The sequence below is a fragment of the Gallinula chloropus genome (assembly GCF_964237585.1).
Source record: "Gallinula chloropus genome assembly, chromosome: 1".
Lineage (NCBI taxonomy): Eukaryota > Metazoa > Chordata > Aves > Gruiformes > Rallidae > Gallinula > Gallinula chloropus.
Window position 1 is genome coordinate 97,851,608 of NC_140085.1, and position 12,131 is coordinate 97,863,738.

The following is a 12,131-nucleotide window of genomic DNA, read 5'->3' on the forward strand; positions in this document are numbered from 1 at the left end:
TAATCCCATGGTAACTGGACAAAGAGCAGACATCTGAATACATAATCATTACCACTGTGCACAGCTTTGTCACAAGAAAACTGCATGAAAAGCCATGGAGCAAAAGATTCACAGGCAGCAAGAAGCTCCTTCTGTTTTGTTTTGAGCAGTACTTAAAATAAAATTCACTGACTTTTTCTAGAAAGTTTCCCTTCATAGTAAGAGCTTGTATTTCTCTTCTATAACTGAAACAATTCCTAATGTGTGTACTAAACAGAAACTAAACAAGTAGAGGGGAATAAAGTATGTTGTAATACAATTATGCAAATACTTTCAATACTCAAAGAAGCTATTTTATGACAGCCTGTTTATGAATGGCTTCTTGCTGCTTTACTGGCAACTAACAGCACTTTTCAACCTTGCTATAACTGTTTGAAAACTTTGTCTTGAAGTTCTTCCCTCCAGATTTTAATTTCAGAAAATAACACTCCCAAGGAAAGATTCTTTTGCTGCACCTCCTTTTTTTCATAGCTCATTTTCTGGATATTTAGGAATGTTATTTTAAATGTGCTGTTTTTATACAAAATCTTTTATACAACTGTCATGCTTTCCTTTCCTTCATGCCTAGGGTGGAGATCAGTTCACTTTAATGCTGTTATTTTCTAGCATACCTAGATACCTCGAGGAAGGATTAGACAACTGAATGTTATTTTAAATGGAATTCAGTGACCCCACTGAAAAGCTTTCTAATATCTGAGATCTAAGGACATATAAAGGACAAAGACTGGCCCCTGGCCACAAGGGCTAAATAAGCACCTAATTAGCCTATCAGATGGATAAAGACAAGTTTTTAGGGTTTTGAGACAATTGGATTAAACACAGTTTTCATTCCTGACAATTGCCGTCTATAAATCTTCCTAACTCATTGTCCAGTTTGGAATTGCCAAATAAGCACTTTTAATCACTTTTGCTATAACTTGTCTTGAGTCAGGGATATGTAATTAACTGATTGATATCAAATATTCCATTATTATAACTGCAATGAGGCTTAAAAACAAGGTAGAAAACACTCTAGTAACCTCCAGATCAGCAACACATTGTTCCAAGTTATCTGAAAGAAATATGGTAGCTGGTTAGAGAGCTTGGACAGCGAGTCTTCTCTACAGTGGGACAATGGAGCTCCCACAAACTGAGAAAGGTATCTGGCATACAGCAAGACATGGGAGTATACTGTAAAACCCTCCAATGGCTGGGAGTCATTGCAGCTGTATAGACTACATGTCATACAGCCTGGCTGAACCTCTGAAAGAACAAGAAGTTGAGTTATAATATAACAATTTAAAGATGAATAAATATGACAGTAGTTAAGATGCTAGTTTGGTACAGCAGGGATTCCAACAAACAAAAAATCCCCAAAAGGGACAAAAGGGGGGCATGGGGTGGAGGAAAAGACCTACCTTCACAGTTTCTGGAAGTTGAATTATATGTGTAACCTTCTGCACATTCACATTCATATTTCCCTGGGGTGTTCTTACATATTGCTGTCCCACAGATGTTTGGATGTAACACACATTCATTTATATCTAGAAATACAAACAAGTTATTAAAAATAAGTTTCTCTTGCATACAAACTTCTTCTAAAATTATCCAAAACTGTGCAATCTGACTGAGGCTGAGAAACTGTCTCTTGCTAAGTTTATCATGCTTTCATGGTACAACTTTCAGAAGCATCTAAAAGGTATTTCTGCATGCTCTCAGTGAAAAATTAATTCACTGCCTGCCTCCCTCATTCTCTCATGTGTTCTGAAACAGGGAGAAAGAGAAAAGGGAAATAGAGAAAGAAATGGTCTGCAGACTTCCTAGAAGGTAAACCAGACTGCGTTATAAAATTCTCACTTAGAAAAAGACATCCAGAAAGATGAGGGAATCCTTCCAGAATTTCCTACATGCTGTGATCAATTCATGTCACTATCGTCCTTTAATTGGCTGTGCTGACAGGTGTTCAAGTACCTCACTGTCTCTCCATCCCTCAAACCATTTTAGTGCCTATCTTCCATGTTGTTTCCAATTTTTCAATGTCATTTTCAAAATGCAGATGTGACAACTGGATCCATCATACAGTATCAATCTTACTATGTGTCTTGTAGGCAGAAAAATATCAGATCCCTGGTAGTATCTCAATTCCCACTTTTATGCACAGGGGTCACTCTAATTTTCTCTGGTTTTGTAGGAGTTGCAGAAATGGTGCTGCACCAGGATAACAGATTCTGCCACTGGTTTGCTAGGACTCCCAAAACATTTTTTTAAGTCAAGGCTGTCCTGAATTCAGCCTACTTTTCTAAAGCTTGTACTCCAAATTCCTAGGTGTGTAATTTTGTAGTTGGATGTAATGAAACACTTAAATTCAGTTTATCAAATCACCAAACTAGTACTCTAGGTACTAAGATATACAAGTGAAACTTTAATTATTTTTTTAACCAACTTTTCCAGTTATCTTTCCAAGAATTAAAGAGATGGTAACCAACTTATCCTTTTGCCTTATTTGACAAAATAGCCATCTTCTGTTCTGGAATTTCTTTGGAAACTATTCATTAAAAAAAAAAAGGAAGTAACACCAGGACAGCACACTCAAGTCTGGACTGTTAGAGTATTTAACAATATCCAGAACTGTTGGTGTACTTCAGCAATAAAATATATGACATTCAATAGAATGAGGTTGTATTTTTTTTTTTCTAACTGTGCAGTAAGAATTGCTAATTATGTTAATATGTAGCCTTTATCTGGAATGGAATGAAGCACATAGGTCATGGCCAGTAATAACAGACACAAGCATGTACAGAAAAAAAATTATGCTGGGTGAGTAAACAGGAAAACTTTCTCTCCATTAAGTGCATTTTCAGATTCATTAGTAGTTTCTTCTCCAATGGACTTCAAACTCTCAAAAGTGCAGCATCACTAATTAGGAGTGATTCAGCCTAAACGAGTGCTTATCAGACAGGATTTCCATGTAACAATGTTAGCTGGTCACACCACTCCTGATTCTTGTTCCAGCATGCTTAAAGGGTATGTGAAACTGGTTAGTGACCAAAACAAGCCTTACAGAGCTCTAGTAAGGGAGAGGAATCTAATATATAGTCTTTCTCTTTCTCTCTTTTCCTGAATTGATTTCAACCCACCTCAGTTCTTTGATCTGATTCATGATACAGCTGCACAAATGCTTGCAGTGGTGTAAGGCTGCAGTGATGTGAGCAGCCAAGTTGAAGCAGAACTACATCTTTCAGAGGCAATGCAAGCTTCTGCTGACAGAGCGTTTATGGAAGACTGGACTAAATTCTTTGCTCTCTAGTCAATACACAACACACTGTCAAGTAATGATGTCTCACTTCCTACCTCCACAAAGGCGTTTATTTGAATGCATGAAGTAGCCATCTTCACATAAACAACGGTAGCTTCCAGGTAAATTAGAGCAGCGTTGGCTGCAGCCTCCATTAAAGTCTTCACATTCGTTTATATCTAGAAGGAAAACGAGATAAAAATCTCTGATCGGGGGAAGGCATGCACTGACCAACTGTGTGGGAATACTTAAAGATCTGGTACAGTAGAATTATAATTGTGTTCCTGAGGATTAATGTCATAATGAGATTAGGGACCATACCTTCTTCACATTTCTCTCCTTGCCATCCTGGTTTACAGACACATGTATATTTGGCTTGTCCATCTATGCAATCCTTATATCCATCTCTATGGCACGGCAGAGGGCTACACTGGTTTGAAATTTCTGTGCGATGGAAACAGTGGAAACACTTGTTATTTGGGATTACTTTTCCTTAAGAATCAGTTTAGTCTTTCTTCTTCTCTTCCTCAGATGCTTTTCACTGTTCACAAAATAGGAAAGAGCTTGATGCATAACACCAAGTACCCTACAACCACCTTGCTGCTAATTCCGTCAGCAAGAATTTGAAAGTGACTGAGGGGATAAAAAAAAAAAACAACGCTCCAGACATTACAAATTTACTGTTTCTACTTTAAAGATATGTTCTTGTAAAGATCTGGAATGCCATTCTGGGGCATGCTTTTAAAAATAAGTAGTGTCCTAAGAGCACAGATAGCAGAATGAGAAGAAGAAATTATTTGCTGATGTTCAGATTCAAAAAAAGTGGAATAAATGATAGATAATGTTCCTGAAGTACAAAACTTGCTACAAATCTGTACCTAAGGATTCAAGGAATTTTTTTAACTGTTTCTTACGTCACTCAAAAGAACTAAAGAACTGAGCCCCATAGAAAATTTAGCTTTCTGTGACAAAGAAAGCATAAAAAAATCTGTGTTAGTTTATTTATTGAGTAATCTACTTCTATTTAAATTCTGCTGCAAGTAAATCCAAAGGCCAAGAGGCCAATCAAGCTCCAAAACCATAGAGCACCTCTAGAATAGGTGCTGCATGCCATGTCATATTCATATTGCAGGCCAAGGGACTCCAGTTGCAGATGAAGACTGACAGAAGAAATTGTGCAGAAGAAATGAAAAGGAATGGTGTTTATGTGTGGATCCTTCACCACAATTCCTAAATGTAAGTTCTAGAACTTCCTGTGTTGGCTTTTTTTCCCTCTTTTTTTGATTATTTACTGCTTTTATAGGTCGAGGAATTAAGTATGGTATCAACTTGGTATGATAAATGTTCTCTGTAAGCTATATATGTGGAGATACCTTCAAAGTGTGCAACTGGGGAACAAACTTGGCTATAAATGTTTCTGAGCAAAAGGGAGTGGTGGCTTGTGAGAGTCTGAACTGAGGGAAGATGGAGTTGGGTGGCAGAGTGAAACATGAGTAGATGGAATGAGGTGAAATGAGGTTATAAAATGAAAGAAAATTGAGGAAACCGATTAATGAAAAAAGGAGAACTGGTGAAATACACTAGAAAGAAGACAAGACAGAATGGATAGGACTGGTGGAGACAGAGGTTACATCCACAGGTGAACAATTAAGATGCCACTGCAGGAACAAGAATGTAGCAGCTATTTGTTCCAAAAGTGTGCCTGGTGTTCTTTCTTTTCCCAGTTAAAGTGACCCTGGTGTTCCTTTTTTCCCAGTTTAGGGTGCCTTTTGACCTACTATACCCAGCAACATTTTTTGATAAACACTTGTGACACTTCTTCTATGTCAGCAGATATGCTCAGGCTGTAATATAAAGGGTAGGGGACAAGAAATGTGCTGTGGTACCTGTACTCTCTGCCACTCACAGGCTCCAGTATCTAATGGATGTGTCATGGTGAGCTGGATAGATGCAAATACAGGGATCACTTTTTTAAGTGCTTATTTTAAAAAGCACTTAAGTATGCAAGTTTGTAGGATGCAGACATTTGGAGACTTAAAGATGCAACTTGGATTGCCAAAGTATGAAAAAGGGTCTTCTATTCCTGTAAAAATTTTCTATTTCCTTCTAAGATGGGAATTGCAAAGTCAAATCTTGTAATTGTTTACCAGAAATGTGTCTTTACATATGTGTGCTGTGTTCTGAAATAAGTGTTTTAGAAAATATGCAAACTATGAAATTATTTTCATAGTTGATTGAGATTCAAACTGTATTATTATAAATTAATTATTTGAATTATTTAATTATTTCTCATCAGGAAAATTTTATTTTTCATTTTGATAATATGAAACAATTTGGATCCGTAAGTGCACAAAGTCAAAACTTTAAAAAAATATCTGTTAAGAGCGGTGTCACAAAATATTTGCCACAATGAAAACATATTTTAAAACATGTTATGGAGTTTTAATAGGAACTTCCAATTCTACTTCTAGAAGTTGCCAGAAATGTGTATAAGTTTCACTCAAAATTTAAGCCCCAGAAAAGCTTGTAAGCTTCATGCATGCTCTCCTTTACCCTGGTGACTGACCAATAGGAACAGTTTATTTAATTTGATTTTGTAATGTGAACCCAAATGGAGAAATACAATGACTTTCAAGTAAACTAGTTGTTTTTACTGGGTAATACTGAAACACTGCACATTCATGCAACTCTGCTGAATCCTTTCCTCCCAGGAGCTCTAATGAGAGTGAGAACAAGGGATATGCATGGGAAAACATTTCAGTTTGTGACAGCAGTCACGTTGGCCAAGTGATCTGGAAAATATGTTCATCCATGACCATGTGCAGTGTAATTACTAAGGATTTTTTTTTTTTTGTTTTGCCTTCCATTGCTTTCCATGACAAAGAGGGTGCCAGATGGTGAAGAATAAGTATCCCTATTCAAACTATCTGAAAACTTCTACAATGTAACCAGGTTGTAGAGGTTTAAGAGGTGTAGAGAGAGGGACGTACAGATTGCTTTCTGTGAATTTACTACAAAAGACACAAATCACACTGAACTTACGAATGTATAGGCATAGAAGAGAAAATATTTGAACTACATTGCAAGTTTCATTCTTTGTGACCTCCTTGTGGCTGGAATGAATGAATGGTCATGTCTTCCAGCTGATACTTTCATTTGTCAGCTGGCAGTGTTACCCACTTGGTGAAGGGCTACAGTGTAACTACGGGCCAAAGACTGGCACCAAGGAGAATTACCCATGTGGCTTCTTTCCTTAGCTGACAGAACAGGACTTGCTAGATGCAAACAGGTAGGCGTGAAAAGACATGGTAGAGTACAGATGGCATACTAGGGAACGTGGGTAGGTTGGTGTAGGGCACTTCCAAGCTTCCAGAACAATTCTGCCTTAGATTTTGCAGTTAATTATGTTTCTTTTCCAGCATAAAGTTAAACACAGTCACACAGCTTGCTCTGAAAATGCACTTTTTTTTTTTTTTGGTTAATTTCTGTTCCAGACTATTGGGTTTGCCAGAGCTAAATGGAGATTTTTCTCTCTTTCTGCCTATGTGAACTGCTTTCTAGCCATGTTACGTGTGTGCCGATAGATTTGAGTGCATTAGGTACAGTGTCTAGCAGCAGCGCTCACCTTTGACACAAGCCCTCAGGTCAGCTGGAGAATCTGGAGTAACTGCAGTAACCCTGAAAACCTCTGCTCGATGGGAGGCAAGGCAGTCTGCAAACGCAAACCCACACAATCTGCTTACGATACAAACACTCATTTAGGCTGGAATTACAACATCTTATGCATGACATCTTCAAAGAGTCTGTTCTCACAGCCTGGATTAGAAAACTTGTCTGGGCATATTCAGGACAGCTGATCACAGACCAGCCTTCTGAGTGCCTCTGCTAGGATCTAAGCACACAGAACTGCCTAGGAGCTACTATGCATTACAATCAGCACAGAAATCATCCAAGCGCTATGGGCAGAATAACTAAACTAGTATTACCCGAATAAGACCAGGGAATTATATACCAGAGTTGCTCAGGCTTTTTGTACTTACTTAAGTATCTGGGATAGAAATACTCCTGCAGAACGAAAAGAAAAAGAGTAAGAAAAAATTAAGGTAGGTAGAATTACAGCAAGTATATCATGGCATACGTGCTAAAATACGTGGTATTATAACTACAAAAGCAACAAAAAAGAAAAGGTCACTTTGACTCATAGAATATAGACCAAGTTTTCTATATTGCTATTGTTTAGGCTAAAACAGCAGATTATTTAATAAACACAAGACTCAGTGGAGATATTCAGATACTACTGTGAATTGGACACTTTCAAAGTGATGGCAATGAAAATGAATTGGGTGTCACACAAACTTTGAATAGTCTCTTTTATTGGGAGAATCTTGCCCAATGTTGTTATTGGATGCAGAGCAGCCTTCTTTATTTCCTTTTGTCACTCTTAAATAAACAAAAAAACCTGGAGTAGATTGAACATCCTACATGCAATTCATTCCAAACACAGTGAAAAGTGTTAACAAAAGAAAAATTAAAAAAAATATATGTATTATTGATCACTGAAACTATTTAAGCATAACAACCAGTATATCCAAATACATGGAATGTTATCAATGACAGAACATGGAACTGTGATAGTCAGCAAAACCAGAATTAATTTTGACTAGCATATTTTGTAATAAGTCTTTTATAGCACGAAGTCGAATAAAGTTAACCTCATATTAAATAATGTGAATCAGGAATGAACTGAGGAACAGAATTCTCCCCAGTAGGGAAAGAGCTTGCAGCAATATGTCCAATCCCTTCATTAAAGGGTTTGCACTGCCATGTATCTTCTGTGTAAAATTTTAATTGAAGTCAACAGGGTTTCCCCACATGGAGTTCTTGCAGACAATGGTGGTCTAAAATCGGTGATCCGTATGAGCAATTAAAATAATATCTATTCAACTAATCTCTTTGCTAATACAGACTTCATTATTAATTGTGCAGGTTCTATACACAAAAGAATGTCATAACAATTCTTGGTTTGCATGGTGAGGTTCTTTCAGCTTTGCAGTATGAAACCTATGTGCTTCTAGCCTTCCCTCACCTCAGAACTACTATCTACCTCATAGATATTCATCAGATACTTACAGTTTCAGGATTATTTTCAAAGATTTCCCTGGCTTCTTCCTTATTACATAATTCTTCAATGCACTCTCTTTCTAGATTTCCCTTCTTGCTTTCTTCCATAAAAGAATTTGCTCGACGTTTCCTCACGAGGAACTGAGAGGCATACTGCTGGGATAAAACTTTGTAGAAACAAAAGAGTTCTGTTGATGTTTGCTTATTTTTAAATGGCTGAAAAATATAGTAAACACTAAAAAAAAAAGAAAAGATAATGTAACACAGAAATTTGACTTAAATATTTAGTCAGGAGTTACTGATGTCTATCATTTTGGAAAATGTGGGCAAGAAATCCCAGGACTCTGTTTTCTCTATGTGGGATAGTTGTTTCTCACCAAAAAATTCCTGAGTCACCAAAAAAAACTGTGTGCAACATTGCGCCTCAAGCATAATTTAAATGTCCTGCTCAGGACAAGATTATTATTTTTCTTAGCTATGGATAATACAAAGTCAGATATGTAACCAACAAGTGGAAAAAAGCTGTTAAGCCTTTTATGTTACAGCTTCAGTGGTCCAGGAGTAAATATTCTGATCTTGTTTAACTTATATAAGACCAAAAATGTGTCTTATAAAATCAGGCTACCTATTATATGTAGTTAACATAAATAACAGAAACAAGACAAAGCAAAAGGTGAGAATAATATCCTAAGAAATATCCAGGCAGACAATGTACAAGTACGTTCACATTTTGCCAAGAGAAAATACAATCCTTGCTAAATTTATTTTTCAGATCCATCACCTTATGTGTTATCACTTAAATATCACATATCTTGTTACTGTCATACTGACTTGTACGCAAGTGGTGAACAAATAAGTGAGCTGAGAAATTATTGTGAAAACAAATGGCACCTGTTTGCTTATGGGTTCTTTATAAAGCACACAACTCTAGAGGAACAGCAACTAAGTTTGTCCTCTTAGTTTAATTTTGGGACATATGTTGTGATTAAGAGAAAAATGGATGACCATAACTGGAAAAAGTCCAGCTTAAAGGGTTAAAGAGCATGACTAACATATGTCAACTGGAGAGCACCACACTCCTACACCTGCCCTTCTTTTATCAGCCTTTACCCTGCTTAACCTCTCAGACTAGCACAACTGTGTAAGGGTCATGGCACCTGCAGTGCAAACCAGATAGAGCATTACATACAGATTCACCACTCAACTGCAAAAAGGATCAATTCAAGCAGACATAGTCAATTCAGCACTGCTTTTGGGCGGGTAATTCATCAAACCCAGAGTGCTTTTATGAGACATGCCAGCAGCCAGGTACCAGAGAACAGCCTGCTGCTGCCTGTGTGCTAGCAGGAAAGAAATCAACTTAGAAGGCTTATTAGAAAGAGCAGCTAAGAAGGCCCAGCACCAGATGTGAGAATAGCTTTCAGGTGGCACATGTAACCAAAACCATACCCCTCTAAACACGGGGAACACAACCAAAGCTCTCTGAAGTGCTGCAACACTGGATAATGATCTGAAGAAACCTTTCTGTTGCAGCGTCCTAAAGGTATCCGATGTGTGATAAGCATGTAACTCCAAACTGATCTATTTGCCTTCATACTGGAAAGACTAATCTTTCAGGTAAGGCAACAGGGAAGATTCCCTGAACCTAAGGTGGATGTACTGCAGCATACCTCTGAAGTTTCGAAGCACACCTGTATCTCCAAGAGCAACCAGCAAGTTGTTTAGAAACGCAGGGAGAAGTCAGCTTGTTCCCTTTCCCCACTGCTAAGTAAATGAGCAGGTAGCAGTCAGGTCCTTAAGGAACAATTTCTTCTTTTATGGTGGTCTTACTGGAGAGTTGAAAGAACTCTGTAAGGTGAAGACTGATCCTCAAGGAAACTGTTCAGAAAAAGAGGAGTCTGATCTTTCTGAGGCTCCACCTTCAGAAATTCTTCACGCAAAAGAAATGATTCAAGCCTGCTTTCCTCTTCTAATGTTTTCCACTTTGACAAATCTTAAAGTGCCACAAGTGCCATCTCAAGAGATGGATTTGGATTCCCCCATTGGTCGTACAGAAATTATGAGGAGCAAGGAATTGGAAACTGCTGCAATCTCCTAGACCTGTTCTCTCAACCCCTGAGCCTACCACTAGCACGTCATCTGCTCAGGGAGTGGCAAAAAGCACAGTGAGACCACAGGACAAGAAAAGCCTCATGAGAGCCTTAGAAAGCAGAAAAACATTTTGATAATTTATCACCAACAATTGCTAGTGTCACTTTAATTAATTTGAGTAAATGGCTGTGTGTGTCATTATATAAAGGCAGACTATTAAGAAGGATGCAGAAAGTCCATCTGTATTGAGGAAACAGGAGCGACAACACAAAAAAAACTGACACTGCACTTGCTATTTGATTTGTGTTGGAGGTTACTAGCAGCACAAGCATGCTGACATAGCTTTGGGTCAGAGGCTCTGTGGTACAGATTAGACCAAATTCATAGCTGATTTGAAACAATCTTGTTTTGATCTTTATCTGCATTACTCTCTTTAGACAGTTTATCAGTAAACAAAATGCAAGAGCATTCCAAGTGGGTGCAGTGTTCTTGAGGACATTACACGAGATATGATGCTGCTTACTCGTGCTTTCAACACAGGTAATGGAATCAGGTCTATTCCCTACATCACAGCAATTCACCCTTTCCTGAAGCTTATTTCCTATGACTTTTAAGTAAGACATAAATCAATGTAAGTTCCATATTTTTATTTCAAATATTTGAATTGACATGCTTAAAATTAGTAGTGTGTTTATTCAACTGTTTTTTCCTTACAAAGACTACGATAGGACTTTTATTAAAAAAAAAACAAACCTCACTGCTGCTCCTGACAGCTTGATTACAGGAAACCATCCCACTTCTGACCCTGCCAAACCAAGTTAACCCTTCATGAACTCAGTTTGTTCCATCTGATTATTGCTGAGGCTGCATGGAGATCCTAGCCATGATTTCAATAGGCGCTGTACAAACACTGTGCAGTGATTACTTATTAAGCACTTGTTTGGAAGTAACTCTAGTGAAAACGAAAGGAAAGGGGAGGGGGGGAGAGAATGAGGTGCAGGGTTCTTACAGCTATTTCGTAGTGCAGATGTAAACAGGAACTTGCCTTAAGTGGGCTTGCTAAACAAAGCTGAGAGCTGCTTACCTAATACTCCAGCTGCAGAAAGCAGTTGTAGCTACTCTCTCAGAAACTTGGAAGACCCAATGAACTGAATAAAAAGGATATGTGATGCCACTGTAGGAAGCAGTGTTATTTGTACTGCTGCTTTACTGCAACCAGCTCCATAATTCCAGTGACTAGTCTCTTGGAACGCTCAGCAGCAGCATAAGCTTTATGCAACCAACAAAATAAAGCAAGCCAACTGCTAGCATTTGCCTGGTCCTCCTCCAGTATATCCAAAACTTGTCCCTCACTGGATGCTGGACCAAACACAGCTGCTCACACAGACTAGCAGAGAAGCAACTTATCTTTATAATTATTGAATTATATGAGCTACACTATTAAGTTCTATCTGCTTTTAGGGTTGGGTTTTGGTTATTTGGTTTTGTTTTTTTTTACCTATCCCAGAAATCCCTGGCATTGTTTGGAGCCAGGGGTAGGAAACTGGACTACAGGAGGCACAGAAATTTTGCATGAGTAGGAGAATTTCTGACTTCTTGCTGTTCA

The 12,131-nt window shown here is 38.0% G+C and overlaps 1 protein-coding gene across 1 annotated transcript in view; it reads right to left on the bottom strand.

The window, feature by feature from the left end:
* Nucleotides 1-12,131, bottom strand: part of PROS1 (protein S) — a gene marked incomplete at its 5' end in the record, with an annotated part of 30,619 nt that overhangs the window by 17,495 nt on the left and 993 nt on the right. The window contains 6 exons of the mRNA XM_084275023.1: nt 1,437-1,562; nt 3,370-3,492; nt 3,635-3,757; nt 6,939-7,025; nt 7,354-7,378; nt 8,444-8,601. Coding sequence (XP_084131149.1) covers nt 1,437-1,562; nt 3,370-3,492; nt 3,635-3,757; nt 6,939-7,025; nt 7,354-7,378; nt 8,444-8,601 — 642 coding nt within the window. The remainder of the gene's footprint in view (nt 1-1,436; nt 1,563-3,369; nt 3,493-3,634; nt 3,758-6,938; nt 7,026-7,353; nt 7,379-8,443; nt 8,602-12,131) is intronic.